This window comes from Penicillium chrysogenum, assembly GCF_028827035.1.
Source record: "Penicillium chrysogenum strain IBT 35668 chromosome Unknown utg000005l_segment0_segment0, whole genome shotgun sequence".
In the NCBI taxonomy this organism is placed as follows: Eukaryota; Fungi; Ascomycota; class Eurotiomycetes; order Eurotiales; family Aspergillaceae; genus Penicillium; species Penicillium chrysogenum.
In genome coordinates, this window is record NW_026622753.1 from 1,584,017 (window position 1) to 1,600,030 (window position 16,014).

Here is a 16,014-nt window from a genome sequence, read left to right on the forward strand (position 1 = left end):
ATGGCTCCCCCACCCCCCCAGGATCCATCTCAATTTCAGCGCATGTTCAATAATGGGGTGCCGCGGAACGCTTCGCCAGGCTTCCACAATCCAAACCAAGTGATTCCATCCAAGCGAGCCCGGCCAGAAGATGGCATGCCCATGTCGCCAAGGCCAGCACCCGGCGGCGTTACGGGGTCGCGATCCCAGACCCCCCACCAGCCATTTCCGGGTTATCAAGGACCGGCCAATGGCACTCCGCAATTCCCGCAACACCCGACGCCGTACCAGCATCTCCAGCAAGGAGCGTCTCCGAATGTGACGCAGTCGCCCATCATGCAGGAATTTGATCAACAAAGCGCTCGCATGGGTACGGCGTCTCCGAGCCCCTTCTCGCCCGCTGGCCCCCACCCTGGACCCCATATGTCTCCATCACAGTCGGATGGCAGTCGCGTGAATACGCCCCAGAACGCCAACTTCATGCAGGCGCAGCAGTTTGGTGGAATGACTTCCGGAGCCCCTCAGCCCTCGATGCAGGCGCCGCAGTTTAGTGGCATGCAACAGGGCTACCATCAAGCTTTAGCGAATCAACAACAGCGGCTGGCTGCCATGCAACAGACACGGATGAATCCCAATTCTGCAATGCCTGGTCGCCCGGTTCCAGGAGGCATGAACCCCATGGGCAATCCTCAACCCATGGGAGGCATGAGACAAATGCCACCGAACGTGCAGTCGAACATGCCGAAACCCAATAACCCAGAAGCATTCTTGCGCTCATTGCACAAATTCATGACAAGCCAGAATCTTCCCTTGGACCAGAATCCTATTGTCTGTGGTCGTCCGATCCACCTTGTTCAGCTCTACGCCACGGTGATGAAGATGGGAGGATCAAAAAAGGTCACAGCGACGAATATGTGGCCAGCAGTTGCACATCAGCTGCAATTCCCCCAGATGCAATACCCCATGGCTGCCCAGGAGATTCAAGCTCAGCACTCCAGGAACCTGGCTCCTTACGAACAAGCTTTCATCAGCTCACAGCAAAAACAAATGGCGGATCAGATGCAGCAGCAGCAACATCAACAGCAGCAACAAGGCGGGATGCCGCGGCCGCCTGGTCAATTCCAGTCTCCTTCAGTGAAGCCTAATCCAGGATTTGAGCAAGCTCAGGGAATGGCGCAGTCCCCCCCAGAATAACATGCCAGTTCATAATAATGCCCCAGGGAACCCAGTGAATGGATTCGCCACGCCGACACACGCACGAAGCCAAAGCAGGCCAGCTCAGGCCGGGCATCGGCCAAGCATCTCGAGGGCGTCGCAACCACCGGTCCCACCTACTGAGCCCACTACCGGACAGTTCGCAGCTCCGTCCCCGCAATCTGCAAAGGGCGTCACGCCTGTTCCGGGCCCACAGCAGCCAGTACAACAAGAACAAAAGCAAGAACAACTAGTAAAACGACCCATTGAGGAAACTTTCAAACCTATGGTTCTGACAGGAAGTCGTTTTCACGGGCCTATCGCCGTTGATGAGATGTACCAGATTGGCGATGATATCTCGAGGCTAAAGCCAGACGTGCCAGGCTTTGCAGAACTAGGAGTTGTTGATATTCACGCGCTGACAATGGCGCTCAAGTCCGGCATCTATGCCGAGATTCGGGTTGCCTTGGATACACTCACCACACTTTCTGGTGAACCATCCGTTCAGATATCATTGGAGAACTGTGATGACTTGGTAGAGAGCCTGATCGACTGTGCTGAAGATCAGGCCGATCTTCTAGCACAACACACTGCGGAAGAGTCGGATACTATGGTCCTACGTTCCTATGATGAAGTCACACGGGACTGCCAGTCTGAAAACACATCGCTTGCAGACGTTCCCGAATTTGGAAGTATCGAGTACGAACTAGACCGGGCCGTCGATCGACTCATCTGTATTACCACCATCCTGCGCAATTTCTCGTTCAGCGAGACGAACTTCCTACCTCTTGGTATCCCTCCTGTCGCTCAGCTGTTTTCCGCCGTCTTTCGTTACATGGGCACTCGCAAGATGTTCTTGCGGACAAGCCACAACACGTTAGACTTCATGAAGGATGCTGTGATCTTGCTGAGTAACTTGGCGCATGTTGTTCAAATTCCCGGCAAGGACGAGGCGCTGAATCTGTTGATTTTCCTTTTGGCATTCTCGCCCGAACGTGAACCCACATCACCCTCCGGCAAAGTGATGTTCACTGCATTTAACTCTTCGATTGATCGATACACCCCAGCTGCTGTTGATGGGCTTGCCAAAATGCTGGCTAGAGATGACCCGAACCGAACCTACTTCAAAGCCATATTCTCTGGCGATGGGTCTGCACCACCGCAACCGGAGTTATTAACACGCGCGTTTGGCCTTGCCATCTCCTGTGTCCCCGACAAAAAGCCCATGGCCGTCGTGGATGCACGCAAAGTGTTCTTGATGCAAGGTCTTTTGTCAGCTGATGTTCTCACCACATTCGCCGATGGCCCTCTTGCCAAAGCATGGCTCGAGTCAGTCGACGGATTCGCCGTCCATCTCCTGCGACTTTCATGCGCACTGTGCACAGAACGCATCCCGCAGATCAATATGCGACAAAGAAGTCAGGCCGAAGCCGATGCGTATGCCTTCAGTTCGATTGTCAACCGAGGACTAGGGATTCTACGCCGACTCGCCGAAAAATCAAAGCAAGTCGACAACACCTCCCCTCTCAGCATCCCGTCCGGAATCCTTCCCAGAAAAGAAAGCCTGCTAGGTGCACTGCTCCTCCCCAACATCGACGGTGGTGTTGTTCGCCAGCTCCTCACATATGCTCGGTTGGCGGAGTAAATGATGTCTGCATGAACCTCCAGTTGCGCTGGTGACAAGTTGGTTTCGTACCTGTCCCGCCTCGGGGGAATCGGATCCTCTTCCACTTAGCATATACGACAAACTTGATTTTCTCTCATGTCATTTGTACTCATGTTCGACTGTTAGTCTTTCTATTCTTAACTTTTGGGCGCTGGTGGGTGATGGGGATTTTACTTTTTGTTCTCGTGAGATAGCGTTCTGTTCTGTTTAGGTGTACAATGCTCAAAATACCCTCGACGCAAATCGAGAGATACTTGCATCATGACCATTTTCCCTTTGCGTCCATTTAGAGTCGTAAATATCAAATTAATGGCTTACCACAGATTAGGACTTGGACTCGGCCACACCCAAGCATCTAACAGAAATACAAGAGGGCAAGAAAGGCCTCTCAGCTCCGTCCGCTTGGCGAAGTGATTGGAATCTAGAGGTCTTGAAACAGGTCTGCCAGTGGCCTACACTTTCCAACAGACAGGAGCATATATACTGCGCATCTACAAGTTTCCTGAATGCTTTCCTGAATGAAAATGCCATGTGGTCATTCAATATCAAAGCACTAGCACCCATCGAGTCGTCGAAAATGTACAGATTGGAAGTGTTACAGGTAGAGAGAGAAGCAAGGAAACAAGAACGCAAAAAGCAGGTGGACGCCAGAAGACACGACCGGAAAGATAAGACACAAACACCAAAGAAAAAGGAAAGAAGGGGGAAGAAAAACAACCCGCAACGAGATTAAGGTATGCACCGAGAGAAGAGGAGAGAGAGATCAAGGAAATAGATATGACCCATCCACATCAGGGACCACCGTGAGCGTTTGTTTCTTTCTTTCTCCCTTGTTTTCGACGTGATGTGATTTTTGCTCTCTCCGATAAGTATGTTCTAGCATACCCCTCGCAATAGGGGTATGATGATGCTTTTTGGGGTGGGATCTTCGGGTCATTGGAATGGTTCAAATGAGCTCTTCAATCGCAGGCGTGTGGGATAAGATTGAGGTATTAGAGAAGAAAACAATTAGAATCTCCGCTCCTGGAGGAAGTTCACAATCTCGGGTTTGCGCCAGCCCTGTATCAAAAATATCAATTTCCGTTGCGTGATAATCAATTGCATTGTAGAAGACAGCATACCTTGACAATGATGTGGCCAGTGAGTCGGTTAAGAGTAACGTCAGGGTTAGGCTTGTTGCCATCAACAACTCCCAGGGCAGAAGCGAGGTCGTTGCGGAGCGCGTCCAGATCGCCTTCGGTCTTCTGGAGCTTAGTGAGTTGCTTGGTACCGCCGGCCTTTGTGACGACGTAGACAGGCAATTGGTTGGAGGCAGTGCGACGGACGAAATAGGGGAGGTTGGTGAGCTGCAGGGTGGGACTGGGTTTCTTGTCTGATTTGGCTGGAGATGGGGTTGCCGATGGGGTAGATTGTTGTTTCAGGGCTTGCGCTTGACGACCGAGATGAGCGAGGAAGGTACGGCTTTGGCGGGTAGGGAGAGTAGGATGAGAGAATTGAGGACGATCTGAGATATAGGGTTAGCTATGCGCTCTTTGCTCCGAAACGAAACCAACGCGGCATAGATGCATGTTTTTCCTTTCTCTTTCTTGTCCGTTGGTTACAAGATAGTGCAAGACCCGAGGGTCCGGCTTCGCTCTTGTAGTTCACAAGAGATCAGGAGATCAATATAGAATTGAACAATAGGTAACTTACGTGAAGCTTGCAATGTTGCCTGAGGACATAATGTGGAAAATGAACTACATCTCTGAACGGAAGCCACGGACTGTGTAGAGTTGACGCGAAGAGGAATGGCCGTTGCCTGCTTTCGCATGGCAGAGGACGGGCCCGAGTGTAGAAGAGACGGCATTTCTCACGTTCTAGAGGACCAAAAGAAAGGACCTGGTTGGAGAAAATGAGGATATCAAGGCAAAGACTGGTGAGATCAGAGAGCGACATCTGATGCTCCTCTGCTCAGATTTTCTGCCACCGCTTTTTCAACACCCACTTCCAAAAAGGGTTTAGGGCCACCGACGCCCGCACAATCTGCAAATTCTCCATTGATCGCGGTTGGCCTTTGTTATCCCCCTCTAGACCTTTAACCCCCTCCTGCCATCTTTTGAGATCCAATATGGCAGACAACGCCCCCCCTACCGCTGAGACTTTGCTCAGCGGCGCTGCTGCTCACACGCCCAAGACCGCCGAGGATATCGCATCCCAGCATGATTTGCTGCCCCGACTCATCCCCTACCTCGACCGTCACTTGGTCTTCCCCCTGCTCGAATTCAGCGCTACTGGCGATGAGGAGGACAAGGAAATCACCCGGGCGAAGTACGAGCTCCTGAAGCACACCAACATGACCGACTACGTCGCCAACTTGTGGCAGGAGATCAACAATTCCGACACCATTCCCGATGAGTTTGTGAAGAAGCGCGAGGAGGTTCTGGCCAAGCTACAGCACTACCAGGAGCAGAGTGAGAAGATTACCGAATTGCTGCAGGATGAGGAGGTTGTGGGCAACCTGCGGAGCGACAAGGCCGCCAACTTGCGGTTCCTCGAGGAGCAGCACGGCGTCACCAACGAGATGGTCAACTCTCTCCACGACTACGGACGGTTCCAGTACAGCTGCGGCAGCTACGGGAATGCCGCTGAACTGCTTTACCAGTTCCGTGTTCTGTCCACTGACAACGACAAGGTTGCCGCCGCCACATGGGGTAAGCTCGCATCAGAGATCTTGACCACCAACTGGGAGGGTGCGATGGAGGAGGTTCAGAAGGTCAAGGACTCAATTGAGACTCGTCTGTTCAACAACCCCATGGGTCAGCTCACCAACCGCTCTTGGCTCATTCACTGGTCGCTGTTCCCCTTCTTCAACCACGACCCCGCCCGCGACGTCCTCACCGACCTCTTCTTCTCCCCCGCCTACATCAACACCATCCAGACCAGCTGCCCTTGGGTTTTGCGTTACCTCGCCGCCGCTGTCATCACCAACCGCAGCCGTCCCCACAAGCACTCCGGTGTCTACCAGAAGCAATTGAAGGATCTCATCCGCGTTGTGCGCCAGGAGGACTACGAGTACACCGACCCCGTCACCGACTTCGTCAAGGCCCTTTACGTCGATTTCGATTTCGAGGAAGCACAGAAGAAGCTCGGCGAGGCAGAGGATGTGCTGCGCAGCGACTTCTTCCTTGTGTCGGCCGCCGACGCTTTCGTCGACGCTGCCCGTCATCTCATCTCCGAGAGCTACTGCAAGATCCACCAGCGTATTGATATCAAGTAAGTTTTTGTTTATATTTGGAAATTGGCATGGATAAAGGACTGACGAGTGCTCTTTTTCTTTACTAGGGACCTTTCCGCTCGCCTCGGTCTGAACCAGGATGAGGGTGAGAAGTGGATTGTCAACCTTATTCGCGACACCCGGGTTGACGCCAAGATCGATTACAAGGAGGGCACTGTTATCATGAACCACCCCCCTCAGTCGGTTTACCAGCAAGTCATCGAGAAGACCAAGGGTACCTTCTTCCGCACACAGGTCTTGAGCTCGGCTGTTGCAAAATAAAAAACACCATGACCTTGATGTTGAAAACTGAACTTTTCTCTGTTATGTGATTTCCAACTTGTTTCTGCCTACCCCCCATTTTTTTAGTGATCTCCCCGTGTATGTCACAACACGGTTGTTTGGGGACTCCATGCAGAGTGGCATCCGGCTGGCGTTTTTTTTTCGGGGGGTCCACACTTATTTCTTTACCTCTTTAGTCTTGCAGTTCTTATGCACACTCTCTCCCCATATTTTCACTTCCCGTGTCGGATATTTTGCTTGACCTCTTTATGTATTGGCCATTTCTGATGGAGGTTTGGAGGGGGTCCCCAAAAGCAGCCAGAGAATCATGGCGCCCCTGATCTTTGGAAGGGGGAAAAAGATGAGAGATGGAGATATGATGTAGTAGACTCTTTGATCTTAGGGTCTGATTTATCTATGCTGTTACGAATGGTCTATAGAGATGAGTGAAAGATGATGTCTCTTTTGACAATAACCCATATTCCAACCTATCCTTGTTCTTAAGCTAGGATTATACCCGGTTATAAGTGGTATCTCGTAACTATCATAATCAGCTTGGACATATTGATTCCGTTTGGCGTAGTAGCATAAGACCGCCTCGCCCAGCCCGCATAACCTCTCCGTTGTTCCGCCCCTCGCCTTATTTCCTCCGAAGTCTCAAAAGATCATTCCAGCTTATAATTTGATGTGGGCCAGCAGTTCTAAACCAAGATTCTATAACGAAATCAGATTTGGCGTTATAACACACTAACAGGCATTCAACACCACGAGAAATAAGAGAGAAGGGTATATCAGAATGAGACAAAAGGCACATGTTCCTATCAGCTCAGACCAGGGCTACCGCTATCGCCCACGAGAGCCACTTCCATCCCAGGACGGTGTTCTTTCCTTTCCCCTAGTTCGTCCGGTGGGCTTTTGTAATCCATGGATTCCACCTTGGCAACGGAGTCAGGCTTGGATATCCATGTGGCCAATGTCTCTGCAATCCACGAGATACTCCGGGGCACGAAGAACGAGTATCAAGAAAAACGGCCAAAGAGAGCAGTATCAGTCGCCTAAACAGGAAAGTCCTTCCTCGCAAGGTTGGTCGCCGACGGAATCCCAGAATGAATCCAAGGGCTGGAAACGAAGCACCGAGTCCAATGGATAGAAGCAAAGAAACAAATTGGCCTCAACGACCGCCTCGTGAGTCTGGTTCACGCCTGCGCCCTCCGGGTTGACTGATTGGGATGATTTCATTGATGTACGGCTCAGACTGGGCTACCGAATTGTCGCTGCTGGAGCTAGAAGTTGAGGCGCCGCTGCTGTTGTGGGCCATGCGAGTAGCTTCCTGCTTCTCGTACTCTCGGGACATTACCGCGAGATCATCAATTTGTTCCTGTTCGGAGCAGTTAGTGATGTGTAACGTTCGGTTCTCTTTCTCTTTCTCCGGCTTCAATTCATGTTTAAATAAAGACGGGGGAACAAACCCGCGTGAGTGGCACGCCGTTGATGAGGTACCCTTCGCGTCCCTACAATTATATCTGGTTAGCATGGGTTATATAAAGGGCATATTGGAAGCAATTGCAAGACATACTTGGTAGCTGTACGGTCTAACTGTTGCACTTGGTCCAAGGAAGTACTGGATATGGCCTAGGACAACATGTCGGGACAGCCCGTAGCCGGGAAGCCAGTATTGCTGGATGGGGGACATCGTAAGCCTAAGAGGTGAGGCGTCGAGGCGAGGCGAAGGAAGAGCTAGGGTCTGATGTCAGTCGACACCGACACAAACGGTCCGTGCCTGGAAGCTCTTTGTGGGACTTTTGGCACAACTCCGAAGGACGAGACATGGGTATAAATAGGTTGGTTGGTACTCCGGTTCATCAAATAAAAAATCCCACCAGAGACGGAGACGAATAAGACAAATCTCTATCGGGAATGCACTAATCTCCAGTCCCGATCCTTCGGAGAATATGGTCTCACAACAGGTCAACGGCAGAGGGGACCGCTCATCCCCCTTCCACAGCACGATCCACAAGGTCGACTGCACACAGGCAAATGAGACCAACCGGCTACCCACGAATGCGGGAACTCTCGAGGGAGTCTCCACGGAGACAGCATGAAGAAAGGGAAAGCAGCGGGAAACCACCAGAAACGGCCCAGATCCTGTGCCCTCGCCTTCGAGAGGAGAGTTCATGTCGGAACGTTCGGGGGCCGGAGGACAAGAGAACCAGCCGCCTCACTTTATCAGCCAACGAGATTCAACCCTTCTTTTTTCCTTTGATGTATATCAACTTGGAGCTCCTGACCGCCGAAATGAAACGGGATCCTAGTCTGCCCACTTTACCATTCCCTACTACCGAGGGCCCGAAGTGAGGCTTGCATGGAGAAGCATCGGCCTCGAATCAATCCCAGGGCGCATGGATTTCTCCTAGAAAAGAGTGGACAGTGCACCTGTAGGAATATTTGGAAGCGGAAGGAAATGAGTTCTGACGTCGCCGTTTCTCTCACCGCAGATTCCCAAACCTATGCAGCGCCAAATTGGCTCTTGATGCGGTGGTGTCGTGGCACCACGGATTGTGGCCTTGGGATTGCGGGGGCCACTGAGCTGCAGCGAGGGCATCTGCAGCTCTCGCTTTTAGGGCATGGTCTCGCTCTAAGGGCTTGAATTCTGAATTTGCCAAGATCATATTGTATATCTGGTCGAGACACATACCAGATGGAGACGATTTATGTGCGGGAATGATTGGAGCCCCTCCTCCAAGGAGATATATTAGTCGGGTCCAATATCATTTTTGGCCAAGGATTAGTGTGCGTTGTATCTCCGATCGACCGAGATGTGATCAAGAGGTTCATCACAGAGGTTAGTCAGGGTGTGATAAATTGGAATACCGTTAGCCTGTATGCTCTACACGGGGTTCAAACCAATCTTAGTCCACAAGGCTAAGGCTTCATGTAATATTCTCTAGTCTTTTCATAATTCGTCCGACATGAGCGAAAACAAAATATCTCGCATCGACATCGCCTTTACTGCGGAGGCACATATGGGGTCACCAACATCTCACTGAACTTCTCCAACTTCTCCTTCCCGCGCACTTCCTCAACAAGCATTGGCATGCGGACCACATTGAAATCCTCATAGAGCTCCTCGATCTGATCAAGGTACTTCTTCTGCATCTTTCTCCGGGCAGTGCACTGTTCGCAGTCGCTTCCTTCTTTGGGGAACAGAAGCTGGTTGACAACGATCGAGTGGGTGTCGATGTTGTAGCTGGTCAATTCCTGGATCATACGTTCCGTCTCGTAGAGCGACAAGAACTCTGCAATGCATACACACACAAAGGTGGTCATGTCTGGGTTCTTGAATTGCGTGTTGACCTCGCTAATCGTCTCTCGCAACGACTCCATCTTCTGCAGCAACTCATCCATATTCTGACCGCCGGGTAGACCGCCACGAGCGCCCAGAATCGAGTTGAGCATCGGACCGAACTGGGTGGAGAGCTGGGAGAGCTTGGCTAGGGCCTTCTCGAGCACGGTGGGGAATTGGAGGAATCGAAGGGTGTGGCCGGTCGGCGCGGTATCGAACACGATGACTTCGTAGGAGAGGGACTTGACCTGCTTCAGGACTTCGGCGAAAGACATAGCTTCGTCAACACCGGGAATCTGGGTATCACCAAGAGTTAGATTGACACGTAGAGTATATGGGCCGCCACAGCGGCATAAGCACTTACGCTGAACGCAAGATCCTGCATCATGTTTCCCATGCCCAATCCTGCCATGGGATCTTCGCCCTGACCATCTCCGGTAGCGAGCAGATCCTGGATGCTCCCATTGGGGTCGATCTCCATCGCGCTCAGGTTCGAGTAGCCATCGATCAAGCGGGCCTCCTTTCCGAACTTCTGACCGAAAGCGTCGCTCAGGTTGTGTGCGGGATCGGTTGAAATAAGCAGGACGGATTTGCGGACTTTGGCCAACTGGATGGCCAGCGAGCAGGAGGTGGTGGTCTTACCCACACCTCCTTTTCCTCCGACGAAGATCCAACGGAGAGTGTTTTGGTTGAGGACTGACTGGAGCGTAGGCTCCATGTCGAGATCGTCGCCATGTACCACGGCGGAGGACATTGTGTGTGATTTGTTGAAGTTGTACTCCGTAAATGTTGCGAAGTTGGGGAGTTCACTTGCCCCGCAACATCGAACTTTCCGGAAGACAAGACTTTCACGACATCCCCTTGCAACTTTTTCTCTGATTCCTTTTTTTTATGATTATAACACCCAATTAGCGTTGCAATATACCTAGGGCCATAATTACCCCAATTCTTCTACTAACTGCAAAGGGTTCTATGGCATTTAGAGCTCTCTCTCGAACAGAACAATCAGAGTGAAGTTGACATAGATAATTCTATTTACCACAGATAATCACGAAAAGAAGAATCGGAGAAGCTATACAACATTCATGTGCAAGATGGATCCCAATTGACAGCTGCATGGCACTCTCCGCAGCCATCGGTATCCTCCGATGAACCTTGGATAACAATAGTTATAGAGCTCTCCTCCCGGCATATTCTTCTTTTCTCCCCCTTTTTTTCTTCTTTCCCTATCTTCTATATTTCCCTTTGAATGAATGGACTCCCTTCAACATAATAAACAACCTGGTCGCACCAACGACCGCCTCGCACTTTATCAGCAACAAATCTCCCCTGCCCCACACACCAAAGACTCAGACCCAATCAAGAAACCAACCATGGCAGCCCGCGATCCCGTCACCTGCCATTGCCTCAACACCTTATCAGGGACACCCGCAGCCAATCTACCAGTGACCCTGACCCTCCTCTCCAACACGCCAACCGTTCTCAGCGGTATCACGTTCCGCGCAACCACGAACGCCGACGGCCGCGTCGCCAACTGGACACCAGTCGACACAGGCTCGTCATCGGTCCCTGCTATCTTGGCTGCTCTTCCTGCTGCAGACAGTAAGACCAACTGGTCTGTGCGCTTTGACGTCGGCCCCTGGTACGAGGCCCAGGGTATTGAGAGCTTCTGGCCAGAGGTTGAGGTTAAGTTCACCGTCAAGGGACGTGGCCGCGAGGGCCAGGAGGGTTGGCGCCACTATCATGTTCCTGTTCTCCTGGGTCCTTGGAACTATTCGACTTACCGTGGTTCGTGAAGCTCTGGCGGTATAAGGGATTCTTTTTGAGGATCAGCAGCTGGGTATTGTAAATATTTCAATCTTGCTAGGGCTTGATGGATAGTTGTCAATGGACTATCTCTATTAGAAAGGTGCTATGTCTTAAGCATGAATCTTGGCTATGGTTTCATTGCTCAGTCGTCTAAAATCTTTGCGTCTCTAGATGTATGTAGGCGGGTATGGGCCTGCCTACCTGGCCCGATGAGGATAGCAGCCTTCTACTGATTAGTATCTACAGCTCACTTGTTCTTGGAAAGAGAAGCAGCGCGCAGACTACTTCAACTACTGTAGGTAACTGTGGATACACTGGAGATCTTGTCAAACCTTGCTCTTTCTATCTTCCATCAATTACACCGCGGAGTAAGTCTTCATTAACTTTGATATTGCAGGCATGTATGGTTATGCCCTTAAGAGCTCGAGTTGACAGCTCCTGAACCTGTTTTGCCTGTGAAGCAACAGTATCTTTACTGTGCAAGTTACTTTTATCAACTGCCGATAGTTATAGATAGAGTTAATCTAGTCGAATGTCTCACCTAATGCCGGGGATATCTAGATACAATACTTTGTACTATTCGATACGAATTCGTTCTCTCGAAAGACATTTGAGTTTTCGCGGTGCTTAATGCTTAACAATTGACAGTTGATGCACATACAATCAAGGTTAAAGGATACCAAGATTGTGGGGAAGTAGCTCTCCACAACGGCCCTGTCCCCAAACCGTACTTTTGGCTAGAACACTCCTTGTTATTGTCGCATTGACGTTGTACGATGTATAAGATGGACTGCACGTTCTCGAGACACTAGTACTAGTAGTAGTTGATCAATACCAAATTATTACTCCCTGCTAGTCTACGGAGTATAAAGATCTCCTTCCACATGGCAGTTGGCCTTTCGCATTAAGATCAGGGGTAATACCGAGTACCTACCTACATCGTACTTAAATACGAAGTGCCGGACGCGATCTCGAGCTTGTATTGTTGTACAACATATACGGATTACTCCGTATGCATACGCGTCCGAGCCCATCCGTTCCATGGATACGGAGTAGTACACTGTCGCTGATTAATAATTACTACCCTGGCCGAGAGGTAACGGTCGTACAAATTTACACATAACAGACTCGGTCAGATACAACACATAGAGTCTTTCCCTGTCTCCCATTCGGCATACACATGTGTTCTCTACATATCTGAAGATCAAGATATCTTGAATTCCAGTGGCAAGATAGACCCTCGCGTGCCATCGATTGCGTCATCATTTTCACCGCATTCTTCGGGTTAGGTGAAATCCCTCGCCTTGGCACTGGGAAACTCTGTTGTTTTATTGGTCAAAAGGGCCATATGACCCACAGCGGGAGAGATTTCTGTCGTCACCGTGACATAATGAATATAATACCTGGATGGATGACCAACCTTGGAACCCCCCGTATCAAAGATGCAAACATCGACTCTTTTGTGCTCTTGTCCTTACACCTATAGTTATTGAACATTTTATGTCCTTTTTCAGCCAGCGAATCACTATTGGACCAGGTTGACCGCTCTCCAAACTGACAAATCAAGATTGACCTATTCAATTCTCCACCTTATAGTGAAGGTCCTAGGTAAGGGTCTTTTATCTTGTATAATATCTGAGAAGGAGGTAGTATCTCATTCAGATAGAATAAGTACAACGTAGATATGTACGGATAAATAGAGGATGGAAGAATACATGTACATATGTATGCACCAATAGCAGTGTCCGAATATTGTACAAATGTCCCCACTGGAAACCCTAGACCGAACCTGATTCGGTGAAAGGACAGTTACAGTCACGTTATGTTGTATACACCCATAATCTGTGACCCAATTTTGTTAAAATTACTGTACCTGACGGTAATTGTGTTTTTTTTCTTCATCTGCCAAAATCCCAAATTCCCTAAATTTCATCATATCCCTCTTCCCCCTACGTCACTCTCTTCCTCTCTCACTCACTCTTACTCCTCGTGAAGCCATTGTTTGTTTGGCTTTGCACATTTTATATCCATATTCGACTACACCAGGTGATGTCTGCTGCGGTCGCCCCAGCCGTATCGACTCTTCGATCAAACATGTCTTCCCCCATGGACTCGAAGAAGGCAGAAAAAGAAGGTTCGTGTCACGCTTTCCCTACATTTTTTTTTGGCGCATTTTTCTAGTACTTTTTGCTTTACAATTCTGTGATATTCCCATTATGAATCTTCTTCCCTCATTTTGTGTCCTGCATTATACTTCCAGAAAAGAAAAAAGTCCCCTTTTTGGTTGGGTAATACGCCACTGTTCCCCGATCCTTAAATTCCCCTAGTGCTTTGCCGTCGCGATGACTTCACCCACTGGCGTCATTGATTTCCTCCCCACCAACACATGCATCTTCCATGCACAATGAAGCCCCCCAACTCGATCCCAAAACCGCAGTGGTACCTATTTGCGATCGCATTAATTCTTGGCGCGTTGCTAACTTGAACTCTCCTGCCAGACTCGCAGGCCGCGGCTTCCCAGAACGACCCGAAACCCAACGTAGAGACTCAGACCTCGTTGGCGCCGCCTCCACGACCGGGTGCGCCTACTGCGTCTGATACTCCGGACTACTTCAATTCCATGCACAATCCCTTCTCGCTAGAGCCCAATCCATTTGAGCAATCGTTCGGAGGCAATCCGGCCGAGACACCAGGCAAATCACTTCTTCCCTCTGTCGCTTCCCTCACCTCACCGGCCTTGCCTGGAACCAGTTCTTCTGGCGGTTACAATTGGAACAACTCCCTGCGTTCGGGACCTCTTAGTCCGGCTATGCTCCCAGGGCCCACCGGGCCCAATGACTACTTCGACAGCATCGGTCGCGGCTTCCCTACCCCGAACGAGTCCTCCCTTCGCACGGGACTGACACCTGGCGGTGGAGGCTCTATGTTCCCGGCCCCCAGTCCCAACTCACAAGCTCTCTTACAACAACTTCAGAACGGCGGCGCCACCCCTCCACTATTGATTTCCATCGCACTGCACTTACAGCAAAGAAGAACAACTCGAATGCTCCTACCTCCAACCCTAACGAGCAGGAACAGGCTGCTGCCAACATGGATGTAAAACAAGCTCGACCCGCTGAGTTCACTCAGCATGATGCAGCTGACGCGGCGAATGGACTGTTCATGCTGGCGAAGGGTGGCCAGGCAAACAATGCACCAATGAACCATGCCCCAATGCAAAATGATACACGCGCTGCAGCTGCCCGACGTGTCTCCCAGAACACCAATGGCACCAGTGTTGAGGATGCATCCGACCACGAACCCGCGAAACCCGCTAAGGGTAAGGGCAAAAAGAACACCAAGGCCCCTGCTGCCAGTAACCGCCGCAAGGCCGAGGACGCCCCGAAGGGGTCCAACAAAAGGTCGAAAGCCAACACGGAGATGCCTTCGGATATGGATGATGAAGAGGAGGAGGACGATGATATGAAACAATTCCCCATGGATACCAAGAAGATGACTGATGAGGAGAAAAGACGCAATTTCCTGGAGCGGAATCGGTATGAATGACCCCTTTCTGTATTCAGGAGCTTGGGATGCTAACATTTACACTCCAGTGTCGCGGCTTTGAAATGTCGTCAACGGAAGAAGCAGTGGCTGGCTAACCTTCAGAACAAGGTTGAGATCTTCACCCAAGAGAATGACGCCCTTACTGCGACAGTGACTCAGCTGCGTGAAGAGATTGTCAACCTCAAGACTCTCTTGCTTGCACACAAAGATTGTCCGGTCTCTCAGGCCCAGGGGCTCGGCCCCCTTATGATGAACGGCATGTCAGCCGGATACGATCACCACGGGTATAATATGCCGCCCAACATGGGCATGCAACCCGGTGGCATCCCTACACAGGGCATACGCCGGTGAGAAAACTTGCTTTTTCTCATCTCAAGATACCTATCTTGCTTTTCGCCGCATGTAGGAAATACAGTTCACTGCTTAGACCTAGCGGTTGATCTCTTCCTGGGAGTTTGTTTTTCCTCGCGGTCTCTTTCGGCTAAGGCTCCACCGACTGTTTTGGCATGGGCAGGTGTTAATGATCCTCACGACTCAAAAATGGACGGACTAACCTGGTGGTCTGGAGTGACCCTTTTTTGAGGGTGTGTCAATTCGGCGTACGAGATGCTTTCTTCTTTCTACTTATGGCTACTTCGAGGTTGATGTTCTGCTTTATGACGTTCCCCCCTTTCCCTTGTTGTATTTTTTTAACCCTTTTCGCTTTTCCTTTCTTTTAATCCTCCTCCTTGATGGCTCAGAGGGATTTTTACCTTTCGCTTGTCTAATACTTGAGGGCACATCGGTGCATTGTTTCTTCTCCCAAATGTGGGTTGCTTGTGTCGAAATACATGATTCCTGGACGGCGTACGGATGGCTTTTGTGATTTTCTGATGTGTTTGACTAGTTTCCTTGAACCAGATGGTTGGGCAAATGAATCGACAATCGCTTTCAAAGTGTCAT

At 50.4% G+C, this 16,014-nt stretch overlaps 7 protein-coding genes across 7 annotated transcripts; 4 read left to right on the plus strand and 3 right to left on the minus strand.

Annotated features, from left to right (window-relative positions):
- On the plus strand, positions 1-2,818 carry N7489_009008 (putative ARID/BRIGHT domain protein (SWI1); the record flags this gene model as incomplete). The annotated part of the gene is made up of 2 exons (XM_056714758.1): positions 1-1,093; positions 1,182-2,818. 2 exons carry the CDS (start codon positions 1-3, stop codon positions 2,816-2,818), a joined length of 2,730 nt encoding a protein of 909 aa, XP_056562380.1.
- Positions 2,819-3,847: 1,029 nt separating this feature from the next.
- N7489_009009 (mitochondrial 54S ribosomal protein mL49) lies at positions 3,848-4,685 on the minus strand (the record flags this gene model as incomplete). The annotated part of the gene is made up of 3 exons (XM_056714759.1): positions 3,848-3,898; positions 3,961-4,343; positions 4,532-4,685. The coding sequence occupies 3 exons, from the start codon at positions 4,683-4,685 to the stop codon at positions 3,848-3,850; spliced, it is 588 nt and encodes a 195-aa protein (XP_056562381.1).
- A 261-nt stretch (positions 4,686-4,946) lies between these two features.
- N7489_009010 (eukaryotic translation initiation factor 3 subunit E) lies at positions 4,947-6,374 on the plus strand (the record flags this gene model as incomplete). Its single annotated transcript, XM_056714760.1, has 2 exons — positions 4,947-6,091; positions 6,161-6,374. The coding sequence occupies 2 exons, from the start codon at positions 4,947-4,949 to the stop codon at positions 6,372-6,374; spliced, it is 1,359 nt and encodes a 452-aa protein (XP_056562382.1).
- Positions 6,375-7,545: 1,171 nt separating this feature from the next.
- Positions 7,546-8,067, minus strand: N7489_009011 (uncharacterized protein; the record flags this gene model as incomplete). Its single annotated transcript, XM_056714761.1, has 3 exons — positions 7,546-7,752; positions 7,844-7,885; positions 7,951-8,067. The coding sequence occupies 3 exons, from the start codon at positions 8,065-8,067 to the stop codon at positions 7,546-7,548; spliced, it is 366 nt and encodes a 121-aa protein (XP_056562383.1).
- A 1,313-nt stretch (positions 8,068-9,380) lies between these two features.
- On the minus strand, positions 9,381-10,471 carry N7489_009012 (ArsA family ATPase; the record flags this gene model as incomplete). The annotated part of the gene is made up of 2 exons (XM_056714762.1): positions 9,381-10,013; positions 10,082-10,471. 2 exons carry the CDS (start codon positions 10,469-10,471, stop codon positions 9,381-9,383), a joined length of 1,023 nt encoding a protein of 340 aa, XP_056562384.1.
- Positions 10,472-10,970: 499 nt separating this feature from the next.
- On the plus strand, positions 10,971-11,513 carry N7489_009013 (hydroxyisourate hydrolase; the record flags this gene model as incomplete). The annotated part of the gene is made up of 1 exon (XM_056714763.1): positions 10,971-11,513. One exon carries the CDS (start codon positions 10,971-10,973, stop codon positions 11,511-11,513), a length of 543 nt encoding a protein of 180 aa, XP_056562385.1.
- A 2,062-nt stretch (positions 11,514-13,575) lies between these two features.
- Positions 13,576-15,423, plus strand: atfA (bZIP transcription factor atfA; the record flags this gene model as incomplete). The annotated part of the gene is made up of 4 exons (XM_056714764.1): positions 13,576-13,660; positions 14,025-14,465; positions 14,501-15,062; positions 15,120-15,423. The coding sequence occupies 4 exons, from the start codon at positions 13,576-13,578 to the stop codon at positions 15,421-15,423; spliced, it is 1,392 nt and encodes a 463-aa protein (XP_056562386.1).
- Positions 15,424-16,014: the final 591 nt, after the last annotated feature.